The following is a 20,753-nucleotide window of genomic DNA, read 5'->3' on the forward strand; positions in this document are numbered from 1 at the left end:
GGGTGTGTGGGGGGGGGGGGGGGGGGGGGGGGGGCCCAGGCCTACGCATGTGCAGGCCCCTTTTGTCAGCATGGTCTCCCTACACTGCATGATGATCACATTCTGAAGATATTGTCCAAACTGAACCCCAAAGCAAACTTGATCATTTCTTCTTTTTTCTTTTAGGAAATTAAAGTTGTGAGAGAAAGAAGACCAGTAGATGTGGTTCACACGTCTGCCTTAGATATAACAGAGGTAACTGGGCACGGGAACAGCTATGAGGGACAGCACTTCATCAGAAAGCCAACCATGGACTTCACTGCCTGGGTGACAAATGCTGATTAACGGGCCCCGTGCATAGGCAACCACGTGGAAGCGCAAGTAGAGGCGGCAAACCAATGAAGTGGCTCTAGAGCTCGTACTGTCGCGTCCGTCCTCCAGGCCACGCCTGTGGTGCCTCAGACACGTGAGGCCTCATCACGGGCTTGAGAGCTGGAAAACAACCTCCTCAGTCCTTTCCAGAGTCATTCTTCCACGCAGCGGCAGCAATTCCTGCCAGAACCCTACCTAGTTAGTGATACCCGCGCTCTGTGAGAGAAAGCTACGTGGAGGTTCCAGTCACCAGACTGGTCCCCCTCCCTTTAATTTGGAGGAAGTTGTTGCTTTCCCCAGCCTCGCACTGCCTGCAGCCACACCGAATACAATCACAATGGAGTGTGAAATAGCCAGGCAGCAGCAGGAAACAGTCAACATTTCCAAACAACTTATGTCAAGAAAACAGGAAACCGGGGCTGTCAACGAAGACAGTTTGGATGTTTGAGTAAATGTTTTTCCCTGGCCAACAATTCTGCCGAAGAACCCGCAGGTGGAGAGGACACAGGCCTCTGCACGTGGGGCCGGGGGCTGGGAGTAGGGCTGGACCAGCGCAGGGACAAAGCTGCCCTGAGCAGCACTTCTGCTGTGGCGACAGGGACAAGAGAGGAGGTTCTGGCCAGCAGCTAGGACACCCCGGGCCAAAGGAGACATTTAGGAACAGCCTGGGAGGGAGTGTGCGCAGCACCTTCTGGGGAAGAGTAGGTGCAGGAGGGAGAAAGGGACCAAATTATTTTTGTCTTTCAAAAAGGATGAAATAAGATTCTCCCAACATCTTGCAATTGTAGGTGATGCAATATCTGAAGTTCCCTTGAAATGTTTAAGTGCCTACGTCATTAAGAGCCATCGTTTCTTTCTCATGACCCAAGGGAAAATTATGCATGAAAGCTAGATGTTTCCGTGCAGCTACCAAAGAGGACTGGGGTCATCCTGGCTATGTCAACTGTTTTCATGATGGATACCCCGCGGGTTCCTTTGGGAGGGAACCGGCATGGATCATTAAGGAAATGGACAGGAGAGGTTGGCCCGGGTGCAGGGCGGTCATTCTGCACATGGAAATACAATTACAGAGAGGAAGAGGGGGAAAATGAGCCACAGCAAGGACTCACACACACAGACACATGTACACACAAGTAAATCATGTAGGTACATATGTGTAGTATATGTGTACTTTCAACCTGATGCTTCGCAGGGTCTCCCTGTGCCTTGCACAGTCCCTGACACACTGCACGCTCAGCGTCTGTCTTCTGTTTGATGCCTGTCATGAGCACAGAACCCACACTACAGGGGAGAGATGAATGTACAGTTCCAATACTAAACAATCTGATGACTCCAATAAGTCACAAAAGAAAAAATACCGAATTTGTGCCCTTCAGACGCTTAAGCGAGTGCACGGCTGGAGGCTCACACTCTCCATCACCCTGCCCGGAGAGGGACCCAGGATGTCTGAACAGGGACAAATATAGGTTGCGCTAGGCTGGATTCTGCTGCACAGGTAAGGTTTGCTAAACTACAACTCTTCTCTATAACACAAGTAATCCACGTGCATGGTAAAACAATCGACCAGCAGAGAAAAGCTGACACCTTTGCTTGCTTCTGGTTTTATTCTGTGAGCCCTTCAGCCATCACTCTGAGTAACACACGTATTTCTAGATGTGTCAACGTTAGAGGGCACCTAAAGATCTCTGATATGAAGGATGCGAGATAAGGTACTTAATATACTACCACCTCCCCTCTCCTTACAATTTTATTAGTCCTTTCATTACTTTTACTGCCTCCAGTGAGTATTTATAACTTTCAGTACATTTAATCATCCATTTATTGATTAATCAACTTCTGACAGTATCTTTCCTCTGAAACTATGCACAATGAGGAAATTCCCCCCACCCATTCTCGCCCGCCTTCCCGCCCTCCATCACCTACAACTGCACAGCTATCCCTTCCATCTGCATAGCCGAGATTTAAAATATTTATATTCTGTTCAGTGATTATTAATGAGGCATCCTCGTTCATCTTAATTAATAACTTAACTTTTAGACTTTCCTATAGGCCAATTAGAAAAATTATAAACCAATAACAGAAGTTTAAATACTGCAACAATATAAACATTAGTCAGTGAAGAAGGGGGACTGGGCCTTTTGAGAAGGGAAAGCCACTGAGCCTGAGTGAAGGCCAGCACTCCCTGCACTGAGGCCCCAGGGAGTCTCATTCTTAATTCCATCATGCCACAGCTTAACTGGCCTCAAGTCTCCCCTTTTCCTTAGAAAATGTTCAACAGAACATGCGTTTAATGTCCATAAAATGCATGCATACAGTTTTTAAAAATTAAAATGAGTTAACTGTGAAGAAGACACTGCCAAGAAATAACCCCAGAGCCTCTAAGTTCCTGTCCCTCCCAGCGGAATTTCGTGCTAATCATTCTCTTCCCTTCTTGATAGTTTTTACCCCCCATGTGTTTATTAGTAAACAAAATATTCTTCAGTTTTCCTGATTTTGGAATTTGCATGAATGGAATCATACTGTATGCCTTCCTCCGAGACTTCCTTCCGTCACTCACAACCATGATGTTTAGACCCAGCCACCGTGGTGCACGGAGCTGTGGTTTGTTCACTGCTGTGCATCTATAAAAAAAACCTACCAGGGTTTTCTCATTCATTCTACTGGTGGACATTTAGGTTTTTCCATATGAATGACACAGTTACACATGTTCACGAACACCCTTCCTCATGCACGTTGGGAGTGTGGGCCACAGGGCTTTCACATGTCCAACCTTACCAGGGAATGCTGAACTGGTTCCAAGTTAACTTAGGGTCAAACATTAAAGAATGTTTTTTCTCATTTAATAATATAAAGTGAAATTTCAGTGTAGCGTTTGCATTTCTCTGAGTACCAATGTGGAAGAGATATTTTGTGCTTACTCTTCTGTGACATTCCTTCTCATTTCTCAAAAAAATAGCCTAAGTGCCCATCAGCAGATGAGTGGATTAAAAAAACTGTGGTACATCTACACAATGGAATACTATGCCACTATAAAAAAGAAGGCACTTTTACCATTTGCAACAACATGGATGGAACTGGAGAGCATTGTGCTAAGTGAAATAAGTCAGTCGGAGTAAGATAAATATCACATGGTCTCACTCATATGTGGGATATAATGATCAACATAATTTGATGAACAAGAATAGATCGATCTAGAGACAAATGGTAGGGGAGAGGGGGTTAGAGAACAACCAGAGGACTTGTATGCATGCATATTAGCATAACCAATGGACACAGACCCTGGGCGGTGGGGGCTTGCCCGGGGTGGGAATGGCTGGGGTGGGGGGGGTGTCAATTGGGGAAAAAAGGAGACATATGTAAAACTTTAGACAATAAAAAAATTATTAAAAAATTTTTTGGTAATTTTTTAGCTCATAGAAGCACTTCCTTGTCTTGATACAAGTCTTCTGTCACTGTCTCTCTGTCTCTCTCTCACACACACCCTCTAGTAACTTTTCCCAGTGTGAGTCTTTTACTCTTTTTCTGGTATCTGTGCATGATTATAAGTTCTCAATTTTAATTTACTTGAATATACCAATACTTTCCTATATTTTATACTTTTGTTGTGTTTGTATTTAAGAAGTACACCAAAATATGTTCTATATTGTCTTTGGAAAGTGTATAACTAAACTGTTCACATTTAGATCTTCTACAAATACCAGGAGAAGTTTTTTATATGACATAAGTTAATTTCATTTTTCTCGTAGATAACCAATTATTCTGGTACTATCTATTAAGAAGCTCATTCTTTCTCCATTGATCTACATTATCAGCTCTGTCATGAATCTAATTTTTATATATTTGTGGGCCTGTTTCTAGGTCTCATATTACCTTTCATTGCTCAATTTGTCTATTACTGTCTGTATTACTTAGCTAAAAACATTTATATATTTTTAATATGGGCAAGGCAAGGCTCCAACCTTGTTGTTCTTTAGGAGTGTCTGAGCTATTTTTGGGCCTTTGTTCTATCAAAGAAATTTGAGAATCACCTTGTCAATTTCCAGATACACAAAAGTGAAGTTATAATTGCACTGTTTCCTATAGCTGTTGAGAAAGAAGTCAACTGGAAGTTTAATTGTTGCTTCTTTGAAGGTATTAAAGGGCAGTTTAAGAATTGTTTCCTTATCTATGTGGTTTGCAGATGAACTATAACGTGTCTAGTGTGGCCTTTTATTTTTACTGCTTAATATGCATTGGGTTTCTAGAATTTGTGGGTTAGTGTATTCCATTCTAAATTTTTTTCAGCCATTATCTTCTTTAATATTTCCTCTGTTCCCTCATCTCTTTCTGAAATCCTACTTAAATATATGCTAGACTTTCTTACTTTATCCCTGTTTCTAAATATACTTTTATTTATTTTTATTTTTTATTTTTAGAGAGAGAGGAAAGGAGACTGAGAGAGAGAGGAATATCCATCGGTATGCATCCCAACCAGGGATCGAACCCACAAACTGGGCACGTGCCCTTACCAGGAATCGAGCCAGTGACCTTTCAGTGTGGTTCATGGGATAACACTCAACCAACTGAGTCACACCAGCCCTGGAATATCCCATACGTTTCTTAATTTCCATTTCATATTTTCCATTTTCTCTAGGCTGCATTCTAGATAATTACTTAAATTCAATTTCCCAATACATTAATGTTTTTAGCTGTATCTAATCTGCTGTTCAACCTGAATGAGGAAATTTTCATTTGTTATTATTTTTTTCATTTCTAGAGGTCTGATTAGTACTTCTTCAAATCTTCTTGCTCTTAACCACATTCTCAAACGTCTCATTCTGGAAATTGAAGCAAGCACTCTTATTTTATATTCGGGCTGGGTAATCCTGATGTCTGAAGTCCTTACGGGTCTAATTCTCTGCGTCTGCTGTTCTCCTTACTCTTGTTCATGGTCTCTTGCTTCACTGTATACAGTGTTTGTGATATGGAGTAACTCATTTCCCTTGGAATTATGGTTCTATTATTACTTATTCTTCTCCATTTTGTTTTCTTTTTCTGGTATTCCTATTAGCTGGATTTTGACCTTTCCACCCCAATTAATCTTCCATGTATCTTAACTTCCTTTCAAATTTTCCATCTGTCTTTTGCTTTATGTTCAGAAAAAAATGTTTTCAACTTTATATTACAAATTATAGACTCAACTATTAAGAATCATTTCTATTAATTTTTGTGAACCATATTTTTAATTCTCAAGTACTCATTTGTTCTGTAACTGCTTCTTTTTCATACCAGTCTGTTCTCTCCTTTTATTTAATAATTTCAAATGTTTCTGAAGGCTGTAACTATACATTTTTTCTTCTGTTTCTTGAATTAAGTGTATTTCCACTGGCGTCAGTCCTCTTTGGTACTTATTGGTGACACATTCATGTTTTGAGTGATAGCAGGCTGGTTAACAAAGGTAACTGATGTGGGTTTCCTGTAGTAGTACATTGATCCATTTCCATAACACACATCTCCCTGGTAGGAAATGCTGCTCTGAGCTCTTTGTAAGTGGGAGGGTATGTTAACTGCAGACTTTATCCAGGGTTGGGAGAAGAGAGACCTCAGGACAAGCTGGGAGCCCTGATCCTCTCATCACGCTCCACACCAAGGAAGAAGTCCTTTACTCCGGGTGTGCAGCATTTTTGTTTATTTCCATCTTGAAAAAAGTTAACTCTTCTTCCCCCACTCACATATGTCTTTTTTTAAAGTCTGGTATTACCTCAGAATCTATACCACTTCTCTTAGGTATCAACTAGGGCCTCTGGTCACCTGTTCTTTTCTTAGCAAACGATACTGTGTTATTTGGTATTTTGTTGTTTTGTTTTGTTGGTTTGTTTTGGGGGGGAATCCAGACGGAAAGCTCTGTATGAGAACCAGCTAGGATGGGGGTGGAGGGGCTAGAGGTGGAAGAACGGCCCAGGTCCCTACCACTCTCTGCGCGCCAGGCCTGTTCCCTGTGAGACTGAGCAGAAATCTGGGGTCTGTCTTGGAGTCCCAAGGACAGTCCCACCACCACTACAGCTGGTTCCTGTTTGTTTCATTATGACCGTCCTTGCCCAGGATTACTTCATAGGAGGGTCCTGTCTACTCTCTGTTTTCCAGAACTCACCTGAATTTCTGGTTTGTTGATGCACCCCTTTCTGTCCTCAGCACTATTACAGATGTATGTCCATGGCGACAAAGTTCTGGTTATTTAAACAGAGATTCTGGAGGGAGGGGGAGCGCTCATGCTCAGTCTGCCCCTTGAACAGGGCACCTCCAGACTTTAATAAAATGCAGACATAGGTCACCTCTTTTAATATTTAAGTTTCTCAATGTTTAATAAGCTTTTATTTTCTAAAATTAAATTAACCAGTAATTTAGCAAACTGACTAAAGTATCCTTTAAAAGATCTGGCTTAAAAATAATTTTCTGTTCAATTAACATACTCTTTTCTCTTAGTATCTATATCATACAACATCTCCAACTTCAAAAAGAAAAAGCAGCCCTGACCTGAAGTGGTGACGGTTAGCTCATCAATCCACACACACACACATTTCGTGTTTGGTTTCTCTAAAGCTCAGAGTGTTTTTTATTTTCTACATATTTACGAAAGTCACGATTCCAAAAACTGTAAGGATTCCAAACCAAATACAAGAAGCAGCAGAGGCGTGCTGGTGAGACCAGCTCTCCTAAAGCTTTAATGTGCTATAATCCAGGTGAATGCTCAGATTTTTAAACAGTGATATTATCTGTATATAGATGTGCTTGGCTTTAGGAGACGATTTATTTTAAAAACACAAAAAATAACCTCCTTACCCCCAGAAAAGGAAAAGCCAATCAGAGATTTCCCTGGGCGATGGAATGCCAGAGGGTTTCATACCACACGCGGCAGGTGCCACCTCACATTCCACAGACGAGGGTCTGCTTTTTCATAAGCCAAACGCAGCTTCAGCTGGTCATTGTCAGGGCATGCTGTAACAACATGCCGGATGCACACAAAACCCACAGTACACAGTTATGGACAAGAATTCAACTCCACACTGAACCATCAGAAGCAACCTTTTTGGGGTCAAGGTAAGGGGATGGGAAGTCTGTTGTCTTCGGGGCAGACATCCCTGTATTCAAACTCTCGTTGTCATTTTTTTTTCACTAAAAACAAGGTTGGTTATTAACCTCAGAATCTCATTTCATCATGTGCAAAATGGGGACCATCAGGCCTACCTCATCCAGGCACTGTTAGGATTAAGTGAAGTAGCATGCGTCCAGGTGCGGGCACATGGAAGAGACTCAATACTTCCTTCCTTTGTTCTTTATGTCAAAAACTCCAAGCTGAGAGAAGGTACTTTTATTCACCTATTGTCTCCTCCCTCTGCCCTGAACTGTTTAAATTCAAATGGAAAGACACGCTGAGGAAAGTAACAGCACTTTTTCTGTATACTCTGGTCTTTGGCACACCGTGCTGACGCCTGCACAGCTCATGGACGTATCCGTGCATTTCTCCCGATTCCTTTTCTTACTACTGAATTTATGATGTTCTTTAGGGTTCAAGTCCCTTGGCATTTCTCCTCTTTGCTGGTATGTGCTCACAGCAAATTCCAGCCGAGGGTGAGATGATTGAGTGATATTGTCTATGCATCATTATGCCACCGTCGCCCTACCCTGACCTTTCTCCTGCTGTGCATGGGAAGTCTGGGCCTCCTAACACATCTCTCTGCCTGTCTTTTCTCCCCAGCCCTTCTGCCCTCACAGATGCTCAGTGAGTGAGCCTCAGTTCCAAAGACACATCTGCTTGCTCAGAGTGATTTTCATGTTCAAACACGGCTTTGTAATTGGCAAGGGGTACTCTCAGCTGACTGGCTGGTCATCGATGGAACAAAGCCCAGTCTTTGTGGACGTTGTTCATGACACGAATGAGATAGCGTGTGCATTTTTAATGCTCAAGAAAACATTAACAACAATTAGTAGTGCCAGAGAAGAGAATGAAAACACCACTTCATGGGATGATAACATCCTCTCTTTGACAACGAAGCCGTGACATTGGATTCAATAAGGAATTCCTTCCTAGACACTTCAGTCTGTCTGTCTCTGAGAGAGGGCATGGTTTCCGCATGGATTCTAAGGCCGTTAATCTTGAGGTCTTCTGATTGGTTCTCTTTGCCCATTCTTTTTCTGTCAATTTAGATAACTAATTAGTGTTTTTTAAAAATGTTTCCCCTCCACATATACCGGAAACCAGCTATAACAAAGAATAATGTTCCTTCAACCTCGATTGTTTTGATACCCACCATTTACGTTTTGGCCTCCTCCCCTTGAAAAAAGACAGAGGGGCGCTCAAGCTCACATGAACCTCATGCATTTGGAACATACTTGAACAAATGGCCCTCTTTTTCCCCGTTTGATTTTGTTTATAGTGAAATTCGTTCACAATTACTGTTTATTGCATACATCTCCCCTACTCACCCCTTCAACAGCCCCTCCTCCACCACCACCACCACCACATACACACTCATAAAGCTGTAGAGAGAAGCCTTTCTTACTTGGATTATTGTGTCCAGAGGAAACCAGCTGAGAGTCCTAAAAGAACAAGAAATATCAATTAACTTTCTCATTTTGACTTTTAAAATCTAAGTTGAATATGAGATATATTCCTGGTCAATTTCTACCAGCTACTGTAATGAAAAACATTTGCATAAATGTGTTTGTTAAAAAGTTCTGGTACAATAGTTCACAATCACTTCTCTTTTGTATTGTAGACTTTTTGTTTTGTTTATTGAGTGAAGTTCACATAACACAAAATTAGCCCTTTAAAGTGAACAATTCAGTGGCATTTATTACATTCACAATGTTGTACAGCCACCAGCTCTCTTTAGTTGCAAAATATTTCCATCATTTCAAAATAAAACTCCACAGCATTAAGCAGTGTCCCCCCAATAGCCCCCCTCCTCAGCCCCTGGCAACTCCCAGTCAGCATCCCGGCTCCATGACTTTATCTGTTCTGGACATTTCGTAGCCCTGGAATCATGCATCATGTGACCTTTTGTGCCTGGCTTCTTTCACGTTGCCCGTTGTGGAGATTCATCCACATGGTAGCTTGTATCAGTAATTCATTCCTTTTTGTGGCTGAATCATGTGCCATTGTGTGTATACACAACAGTTTTTATTAACAGGCCCATTCATCTGTTAATGCACATTTGGGCTGTTTCCACCTTCTGGCTATTGTGAGTAGTGCTGCCATAAACACACATGCATGTGTACTTGTTTGAGTCCCTGCTTTCAATCCTTTTGGGGATACACCTAAGAGGAGAGCTGCAGGTTCATGTGGCGATTCTATGTTAAGCGGCACTGCCAAACTGTTTCCACAGGGGCTGAGTCATTTTGCATTCCTACTAGCAATGTCTGAAGGTTCCAATTTCTCCACATCCTCACCAACACTTGTTATTTTCTGTTTTTAATTTTTATAAAATTTATGATAGCCATCCTAGGGGATGTGCAATGGTTTCTCATGTGGTTTGGATTTGTATTTCCCTAATGACTAATGATGTTGAGTTTCTTTTCTCTTTTCAACTCTGACTCGTTTTTAAAAACAACAACAACAAAGCAGCTTTATTGAGGCATAAACAATATAACACAAGCTGCACATATTTAAAGTACACAATTTAATGATAAATAGCATTAAAGGGCTGCTACTATTATCATCTTCTTGATTCAAGGACGGTTCCATTTTATTAAGTAGCACTTAGTATTTAAACAAAGAAGAGTAATACCTACTCATTAAAGAAAATTTAGAGGAAAGTATACAAAAGTTGTCTATAATCCCGAATCGGGTCATTTCGGAGGTTAAGCTGCTGCTTTTGGTTCGCCAGTGCGATTCAAGTGTGTCACCTGGCAGTCACATGCACAAAGGTGACACCCACTTCTGGCTTCTAAGAAGAATAGTTCCCGATGGGCATTTCTCCTTCTCCATCTTTAAATCCTGAATTCCCAAAACCTGAACGCTTGTCTGGTCTGTGGGAATCCTACAGCTTCTTTATATGAGCTCTATTTAGCTGAGAAGTCAAGTTGGTACAAATCCTTTTGCTGAGGACAGAAATCACCAAGCTCCCCAGTGTCTGAGGAAGTCATTCCACGGAGCGCCATAGCAACCACTATGTCCCACCAAGTGTGAGGTGCCATCAGAAGTGCAGGAGGCCGCGCGATCTCAGGGACCGCCAGCAAAGAAAACGGCTGCCAATTAACTGTGAGATGCCACCAGCTGTAAAACACACCCTGATTGGTAGGGAACTTACAATGTGAAAACCCACGCACCTTACATCAATAAGTCCACTCATCCTTAAGCCATGTTGCTGACGGAGGACAACACTCCTACTGTGCGAGCGAGCATTACTTCAAAACTGCGTTTTGGAACCACCTGACCACTGGGCCACTCACACCTCTCCTTGTCTGTCTACGAGCCCATTGTTAGAACTACAAAAGGCAAGAAATGCAAAACTATCTTCTCTTATTCTCTGATGCCTTCCCCCCATACACAGTGAGCTAATTCCTAGAGGAAAAAGAACCATCTGACTTGGTTTCATCGCCTTCCACCCCCACTAATCACTTTCTTCTGAATCCTATTCTATAAAGCATCAAATAAATAGTTAAGATAATGTAATTTACAAGGAATTTCAATGTTTGATTTGAGGTAATGTTAAACATGAAGTTTTTAGTCCAAACATTTTGTGGTAGTTTCTGAGGCATCCTAGCAACCCCTCGGAGGGAGGGAACCTGCCACTTTCCTCACCCCTGGCTTCCGTTCTCCTTCTGGGCGCCCAGAGGAGGCCAGCGCACGGGCATTTCTGTCAGGACGCCGGCGTTCCGCCGCACAATGCTTCACAAATCTGCCAGCCAGGACAGTTTCAGGCCAGGGCTGATCCCCGGACTCAGCACCCATTGCTCTGTGACATGTTTGTGAAATGCCATTAGGTGTGCCCGTATGCCTTCTGAGGATGGGGAAATTCTACAATTTTCAGTTCTTTATTTGCATTTCACAACTTTTGAGACTACTACAGAAATGAAAGGAAAAGGGCAAAGCAAATCCGCCCCCTCAACCTTTGTTGAAATAGCGGATAATGGCAGCCAATTTAAAGAAGTCACGTATTCTTTTCTTTACCCAATTCAATTACTCTTGAGATTTGAAGAATGAGGCAGACATGCCTGGTAGCATTTGTCCAGGAAACAGTGACTCCAGATGAAGTGTTCAGAGAATAGAAGAAATACCCACATTTGGTCACAACTGACCTTACTATACGTTATGTCCTTCCACACCCGGACAAATCGGGGAAATTCTCGGAAGTATTTAGCTAATTAATTCAGTGGCGCTGCCAACTCAGATGCACAGTTAAATCAACTTTCCTGGTGAGGTCAAGTCGCCCCTTTAATCTTAACAAGATTAGGCTTAATTCAATTATTTGTTACTCATTTAGGAGATTTTGCCCCTCAAATTCTATGAACAATTCTAGCTCCTTCATGCTGGCAATACAGTGATAATCTCAAATGTTAATAATCTATCTAATTAAGGAAATGCAAGCCTCCAGCTGACAGAACACTAATTAGTTGAGATTCAGGTTGGAAGAGGTACAGTATATGTCAAAATTAATGACAGTCTTGCAGTAGGCAGAACAAGGGCCCCCCAAAGATGTCTGTATCCTCATTCCCCGACCCTGTGAACATGTTACTTCTCATGGCAAAAGGGGCTTTGCAGCCGGGATTAATGATGAGTGTGGGGTGGGAGGTTATTCTGGGTTACCCAAGTAGGCCCGATCTGATATTCCCGTGTCCTGGCAGCCCCACTCTGTTGTTACCGCTCTGTCATTGGCTGTTCCGTGCCCATTGGCTCTGCCGTGGCCCCACTGGCCCTGCGGTGCCTCCCAGACCCAGGTATGCTCCTGCCTTTCCCCTTCTCTTCCATTTCCGTGGACCTCTCTGGCCCTCGTCTGCACGACCTGCTCCCTCACCTGCTTCAGGGAGTTGCTCAAATGCCGCCTCCTCAGAAAGGTCTTTCTTAAGCTCTCTATTGAAAAGTCATCCATTCCTAGTCACCATCAGCATTCACCTCCCCCTTGTTATGCATTCTATTGTCCCCTACTAGAAAAATATAAGCTCACCAAAAATCTACCAGAGCCGGAAGGAATTCAGTAAGTAGATATGTAAAATCCAGTGAATTTCCTTCACACCACTGAGGACTAATTAAAACATGAAAACTTTAAAAAAAAAGCTCATTTAAATACGAAAGTAAGCAAGTATCGTTAAATATCTGAGAATAAACCACAGAACCAATGTGAAAGAACATGCAAGAAGATATGAAAAGAAGTGAAGAGATATTCCAAATTCTTGGACAGGAAGATGATATTGTCAAATGGATATACTTTCTTAAATTAAGTTAGAAACCAAACAAAATCCCAAGAGGACTTTTTAAAGGAACAACAGGTCATCAAGATGATTCTTAAATTGATCTGGAAGAGAAAAATGTACAATAGGCAGGACTTTTGGATAATAAAGAAGTATACTGGCCTGACCACATGTATGTATAAATAGGCCAAAAATCATTAATAATTTAAACTAGGAGTCAGCCAAATATAGCCCACAGGCCAAGTATAGCCCAGCCTTTGATTTGTTTTATCTTAAACAATTGAATGCTTTTTAGCGTATTCAGAGTTTATGACCATAATACATTTTAGAATATTATCATCAATTTAAAAAATATCCTTTACCCTTTAGCAAACATTCAACCCTACCTCCCCACCTCTGAGCTTCAAGAAACCACTAACCTAATTCTCTGTCTTGCTATATTTGCCTACTCTGGACATTTCAAATATATGAAATCATATAACATAGTATGTGGTTGTTTGTGACTTTCACTTAGCATAACATGTTTAAGGTTCATCCACATTGTATTAGGTATCACCATTTCATTCCTTTTTATGCCTGAAAAGTATTCCATATGTTACTTGTGTGTATCTATTTATCAACAACATTTGTGTTGTTTCCACTTATTGGCTACTATGATTAATGCTGCTATGAATGTGCATGTCTAAGTTTTGTATGGATATGTGTTTTCATTCTTTGGGTGTATATCTAGGAGTGGAATTGCTGGTTCATAGGAAAATGCAGTGTTGGAGAAACTGCCTAAATATTTTCCAAAGAGGCTGTAACATTTTATGATCCCACCAGCAACTGAGAGCAGGTTTCCAATTTTTCTACACCCTTGCTCACACTGGTCACTGTCTGTCTTTGCTTTTAGCTATTTAAGTAGGTATGACTCATTTTCTCACTGTGATTTTGATTAATAATAGTGATAGTATCTTTTCATATAATTATTAGCCATTTGTAGATCTTCTTTGGAGAAATGTCTATGTAAATCCTTTGCCCATTCTTAAAATGAGCTATCCTTTTATTGTTGAATTATGAGTTCTTTATACTAGTATATTACTAGAGGCCTGATGCATGAAATTTGTGCAAGAGTAGGCCTTCCTTCCCCTGGCTGCTGGCACCGGCTTCCCTCTGGCACTCGGGACCCAGGCTTCCCTCTGGCCACTGGCAGGCAACCAGGACCCAGGCTTCCCTCGCAGCCCCATCTTCGTCTGGAAGGTCTTCCGGAAAGATGTCTGGTCTAATTAGCATATTATGCTTCTATTATTATAGATGCTGTGACCTGTTTCTGTAAATAAAATTTTATTTGAACATAACTACAGTCATTCATTTATATATTGTCTGCAAAGCCTAAACTATTTATGTCCTGAGTCTTGACAGAAAAATCTTGTCAACATTTGATTTAAACAATGGGAAAGAAGTAAATACACTGAAAAAACAGAATAGATACTCCTGAAACAAATCTATGTATTTATGAGAAATTAAATTGCTGATAAACACGGTATTTCAAGATAGTGGGGGGGAATATGAGCTAATTTTATTAATAGTGTTATAATAATTTACTAGCCATTTATAAGAATACAACTAGAATTCTATGTTATACCATTCACAACGTTTTTTTAAACCTAAAACCAAAACTATAAAAGACTTAGAATAAAATAGAGAACATTGTTAGAATATTGGTGCAGGGAAGATTTTTTTAAATCTCTGACAAAAATTAAACACTTTGCTAGTATAAAAGATACATAAATCAAGTTACAAGAAAATAGTTGTATCATATATAATAGACACATGAATAAGCAATAAGGAGTTCCTAACAAATCATTTTTAAAATGCGATATGAATGGGCAATGACTATGAATGGGTAAGTTGCAAAGGAAAAACAGCCTATTGTTAAACTCAGAAGAAATTGGAGAAATGCAAATGAAAACAATGAGACAGCAAATTTTCACCCAGAAACAAGGATAAAAAGTCGGATAATATTAAACGCTGGCAAAGATGCACAACAAAGTGCTCTGGAAATGCAGTCGAGAGGAATTATGGCTTCGGATGCCTCCAGCACCACCGTTCCTGCTCCGGCATCAGTACTGGGAACATTCAAAGAGGCACCTGCCACACATTGTTTGTTCAAACAGCGTTTGTGATAATAACCAACCATAAACAACCTGAATGTCCATCAAAAGGAGTTTGAGTCAATAAATTACGGCAAATTCATCTAGGAAATATTTTGCTGCTGTTAAGAAGAATGAAGAAAAAATATATTCACTTGGAAAGCTCTCCAAATACATTTTGTTAAGAAAAGGAAAAAACTGTTAGAATGGAATTTATCATTGTGATGATTATAATAAATACTTATTTCAATAATTCACTAGAGAAAGTTGATATGACTACTTAGCAAGGATATTTATGTATTTCGGGTATCTGGAAAAATTTCAACCCTTAGAAAAAATGCTTTTAGCACAATACCATTTATGATTTTTAAAAACTGCATATGCACATATATGTATATGTAATGCACAGAGAGAATGACTGGAACGTTACACATCAAACTCTTGTTTGTATGTAGTCCCTGGGTAAGGGAAATAAAATCTGGATGAGGGTACTGGAAACTTTCATATTTCGCTCCTTCTATTTGCATAATTTCACCTTTGTAATGAGTATGAAGTTATATGTTGTATTCAAACAAAACATATTAGACTCATGTAAAACTTAAATATATTTTGTGGTTATTCTTTTTGTGTACTTGTCTTTAGAAAATATGGAAATCTTTTCTTTTAAATTCCTAGATAATATTTTATGCTTTTTAAAAGATATCTAAGAGGAATTAAATACTACCTGCCCTCAATTCTAAGACATTGATTTTAAGATTCATTATTAATTTAAACAGCTTTTTAGGAAAAAATAAGCAATCACACTGAATGTATAACATTATTGTAAGAAGCAACTTCACAAATGTTCTCGATAAAATGACACATAATATGCATCACATTTTGCATTAAGTATGGAAGTGTAGGTGTAAAATTGCAATCTTCATTTTCCCCTTTGATGAATAAATCTATGTTTGAAAAATGTTGAAAATCAGATCCATATGCCTCTGGCAGGAATATTTTCAAAGGAAAAGACAATAAAGGGAAGTCCCACTGTCCCTGGAAATTCTGCGTGGAGACAGCAGGCTGCTCCTGAGTGACACAAGACCTCACCTTATTTGGGAATGAAAATTTGCTGGGTTCCACCTTGCCAGGCGGCTGAATAGCAGAAAGTGGTGGAAGCCAGGTCATCTCCTAAAGGGAAGAAAACCAAACAACATTAATACAGAGCGCATTTCAAGTCGGCAGCATCTGAAGCAGCCATAAAGCCTGCCTCGCTAAAGCACGGAGGGGTAAGAAATGAACAAGAGATGAACGGGAATGAGAGGGATTTAAAAGAACAACACAGTGAAACCCACTTCTATGATTTCTCCCCATAATTTTACCAAATTCTTGGTTCCATGGCTAGCCTTATGTCCCCTTTATACTTTAAGTAGAGCTACAAGGTTGTCCTATTTTCACTTCAATTAAGCTCCTGAGTAAAGGGACAACACGGTGGTAAAAGTTCTATGGAAAATGCCACACACAGGGGGCTGTTTCTCTGGGACCTGATCCCACAAAATTCTCAGGGTGTTTCTGCAGGACTGCATACCGCACTTTCAACTTTAGGAATCAGCATTGCAGGAGCTGTTTATTTTATTAAAACTCACATCAGTATGAGTTTCCAGTAAGCACCCCCCCCATCACTTTCCTCTTCATAAAAATGTCATTCATGGAGAAGTGAAGACACAATCACACATATGAAACCAAGAGGAGGCGTGTGGTGACGTTTATAACAGTATTAAGAAGACAGCTTTGGTTCACCATGCAGTGGTCTGCCACATGCTTCCTGACAGGCACTTTCACGAAGCTGAGAGGGGCAGGGTCCCCTGGTCACCTCCAGCATTCTTCGCCAGCCCATCTCCTGGAAGATATCTGTGTTCACTAAGTGACTGTAGATTAAACTGAATCAATTTCTGATGACCAGGAAACTGACTTAGAGTTGACAGAGACTCTGAACCCGACTGCTTGATTTACATCCACTTCCAAACCCAAGCAAGCATAGGAGCAGGTGGTCCAGTTTAAGAGATGTGAGCAATTCTCTTTAGGCGAAGACGTGTTCTCAGTTCCCTTGGTTGGGGGTGGTTCTATCAGGTGTTTGGAGTGAGAGTTTCTTGAGGATGGTCTTGTGCCTTCTGTCCCCGGGGAAGTCTCCTCCCCCAGCACGTCAGGTGGTGGAGACCCACCCAGGGAGCAGGGAGAGGGAGTGCATTCACACCTCCTTGGAAGGATCACTGACCCTCCGTCATCTCCCGCCCACGTGACACATGTACCATAGGTCGGTTAGGCTCCTATGACCTGAGGTGTCCCTTCTCCATTCTGCTGGCACCAAGGTTTCGTCAACGAAAGCACAGGAAGACTCAGTGACCCTTTCTTGCCTCTCACCTCTCTCCCCAAGTATCTGCACACCCTACTCTGTGTCTCTATCCCTGTTGTCTCTTGTGAAGACTGTGTCCAGGAACAGAGTGGGTCCTCAGTCCATTTTTCAATGAATAGAAAATTAGACAGTATCTCTGCAATGTATCTGCCTTTCTTTCTGGTTACCCGAACTATCATCCTAATCGCACCTTTGTTATTTTTAACCTGAATGACTTTAGGAGCTTCCTGATTGGTTCTCTTTCTTCACTTATGATGAAGCCATCCTCCACATGTCTGTCAACCTATTTTTCCTGAAGTGCAGATGGCCACGGAAAGCACCACTTCTACAAGACATTCATCTACCACCACATGTACAACAATGACGACTACGAGGGCCTCGACGCCTCCTGCGGTGCTTACAGTTTCAGAACATCTCCACACGAGCCTTCCCATTCACACCCAACCTTTAGTAATCACTATTACACCCACACTGGAGGTGAGGGAGGGAAGGCGCAAAAAGATTAAGTGATTTGCCCAAGTTCACTCAGTTCACGAACGCCACCGCTGAAGTGTTCACGCACGTCTCCTTCCGCCCAGTCCAGTGTTCGCTTCTCACTCTCCCGCATCTGCCCCAAGGACAATGGTATTCAAGACCTTCTGCGATAAGGTCCCAGGTGTCAGCTTGGTGCCTTTTATTAATCTACACGCACGAAGGATAAGAAAACGACAGTCTCTGCTATGACTTACACTTCCCCCCGTGTGTGTGACTGCCCTACCCCATATGCCTTTTGGATTTCTATCCATCCATTAGGGCTCCTCTGAAACATCATTTATGTCATGGGCCTCAGCTGATTGCCCTTCTAACCCAATGTGATATGACAGTCCCCTTCTCATGCTCCTCCAAAGCACTACTTCTCCCTCTGGTTGTAACTCTTAGGTTCCTTTCCTGTGTTTAGTTTTATAAGCATACACCTCTATCTGTGCGCAACCATTCCGCTTTCTTCTAATACCCTTCCCCCCAATGCAGAATAAAACAATTCTCGGGAATCCTAATAATCTCTCTCAAGAGTATTCAGTTTTACTAAACACAACCCCAAGAAGGAATCCTAATAATTTCTTTCAAGAATATTCATGTTTATTAAACATAACCTTTAAAAACTTAGTTATTAAATACTTAGTTATTAAATACTATGTCGTTTCCACCTAATTAGAGCATGAGAAGGGAACCAGCATATCCTATACGAAGGAATAATAAAGACAATTGTGCTGCTTGAAACACTTACATCTATTAGAATTTCCAAAAATACACACTTATTTATATGAACTAATTAAATATTTGTTTTTAATGATTATGCAATGACTTAAGACTGATTATCCACTATATTAAAATTCTCCATTAGGGTTGCATGGAAAAAATTAAGGGCAAATAGACTATTTCTATTTCCTCTTCTGTCACTTACTAGCTCAATAAGCTTGAGTAAGTCACATTGTCAGTAACTTGTAGTGATTTCAAAGCACAGACTTTCGAATCAGTCTGATCTCAATTTGTGGTATCTTAGAGCCAGAGAAAATAGAGTTGCTAACTAGCTCATGGTTTAATCATGAGCATTAAATGAGATAATACATATAAAGAGCATAGCATGGTTCTCTTATGTTTAATCATTCAATAAAAGACAGCACTGATTAATATCAAGCTTAGTTTCAGAATTCTTGTCTCTAAAATAAGAAATCAAATTTCTCTCTGGGCTTTAGATGTTGAGAATCTGGGGATAGAAGACTATATGGAAAAGTGTTTTTACCGAAGAATGTGGGTATTATGCAAATGTAGTCTATAATTAAGCTAGCAATTGTTAATTCAAACTACATACTGCTAAAACATAAAGTTATTTAAAGAGTTTATTATGATTCTTAAGTATGGTATGTATTTTCCATTGGAGAAAATGTCCCTAAGTTTTCTCAAGGGAATGGAATTCTGACGTAATAATAGTAGTCAGTGAGATAGGATTTGAGGAGAAGGTGTTTAGTAGTTTATCATTTTCTGGTAGTGACTTAATCTGTAAGCAAAGGGGAAATTTCATAACTGCTGAAACTTCCCTTAGTTTGCCTCACTACACAGGGTAAGAATGCTATTTCATTGCAAGGCCACCAATCCCATGCGCCGTTCCACACCCTGCCATGCTCTGGACCTCCCAGCCTCAACCGTCCCTTCCTTACTGCTTCACTCCTACTTCCTCCACTTAGGTGCCCTTCTGTCACATTCTGGACAACAGGTAAGACAGGACGAGAAATAGGATGTTTAAAGCCAAGTATGCCAAAGTCCTTCTGATCTCACAAACTCCTCTATTACTGCCTGTCTGTCTTCCTTCCTTTTTATTTTCTTGTCCCGTAGGAATGAGGCCACCCCCATTCCCGAGCACGGAGAGGTCCTCGGTTTGGAGCCGATGGATGAGATTCAGAACCAACATATCTGTGTTCACACAGCCTCCCAGTCCCAGCCCTCAGCAGATGTCTTGTTACCCAAGGGACAGATTTCAGGGCGTCTTCCTATTTCTCAGACAGACGCAAAATGCCAAGTCTCTTTATAGCCAACACATTCATTTTTCTCCTAAATGTAAGAACAGATGGTTAAATGATAAGAGTAGAGAACACTGCATTGCATTAACTGTCCAGCTTTTCTCCATCCTCCAATTTCCAGAACACCATGGGGCACGCACGAGGTTTCCAACCTCATGCCTACTGCATAGCAACACAAACCGTGAGTCCCCAACATCCATAGCTTCAGGGAATTAGAGTGCTTCTCTTGCACAACGCCCTCTCCCTCCATGCAGCTGCCCACTTACTGTGATGTCTCCTGCATCAGCCTGTCTTAGGACAAATGGTTGACACTTAGGACACCCATTCACTAAGCAATGTAGCTCTTTGTTATTTAAAAAGAGGAGAAACAAAAATTAAATGTTAGCCTGAAATATAATCTTAGAGTTCAAAGTGTACAGTTATGAAGATCTGCAAAGTACATTTAGCTTGCAGACAGGTTAAGCAAGAAAAAAATGTAAAAATATTTTAATTTTCCTACTAAAAACAGTAAATGGAAAAATACTTTCCCTGGTCTCTTTTCCTATCTATGCTTCCCCATAGCCACAGATCTCAGCCACAGCCACCGACCCCAGCCTCCGATATCAGCCATGGCCACAGATCGTGGCCATGGGTCCCAGCCACGGCCACCTCTCTCAGCAATAGCCGCCAAACCCAGCCAAGGCCATGGAAGTGTTTTCTCAAAAATCGTTACTATGATGCACTTGCTCAGAAGCTCCCAGTGACCCTGCTCCAACATTGAAGGTGCTCTGTTACAGGGAGCCGTCAAGGAACACACAGTGCCACTGCCTGTTCCCCTCCTGGTGCAGTGTCACTGCCTGTTCCCCTCCTGGTGCAGTGTCACTGCCTGTTCCCTCCTGGCACAGTGTCACTGCTTGTTCGCCTCCTGGTGCAGTGTCACTGCCAGTTCCCTCC

The 20,753-nt window shown here is 41.3% G+C and overlaps 1 protein-coding gene across 1 annotated transcript in view; it reads right to left on the reverse strand.

Annotated features, from left to right (window-relative positions):
* AFF3 (AF4/FMR2 family, member 3) overlaps window positions 1–20,753 on the reverse strand; it is a 420,422-nt gene that overhangs the window by 172,779 nt on the left and 226,890 nt on the right. The window contains exons 6-7 of the mRNA XM_014529775.1: window positions 15,963–16,043; window positions 8,892–8,928 (exon numbers count right to left, since the gene is read on the reverse strand). Of these exons, the coding sequence (XP_014385261.1) occupies window positions 8,892–8,928; window positions 15,963–16,043 (118 nt within the window). The remainder of the gene's footprint in view (window positions 1–8,891; window positions 8,929–15,962; window positions 16,044–20,753) is intronic.

This window comes from Myotis brandtii, unplaced genomic scaffold (genome assembly GCF_000412655.1).
Source record: "Myotis brandtii unplaced genomic scaffold, ASM41265v1 scaffold1169, whole genome shotgun sequence".
In the NCBI taxonomy this organism is placed as follows: domain Eukaryota; kingdom Metazoa; phylum Chordata; class Mammalia; order Chiroptera; family Vespertilionidae; genus Myotis; species Myotis brandtii.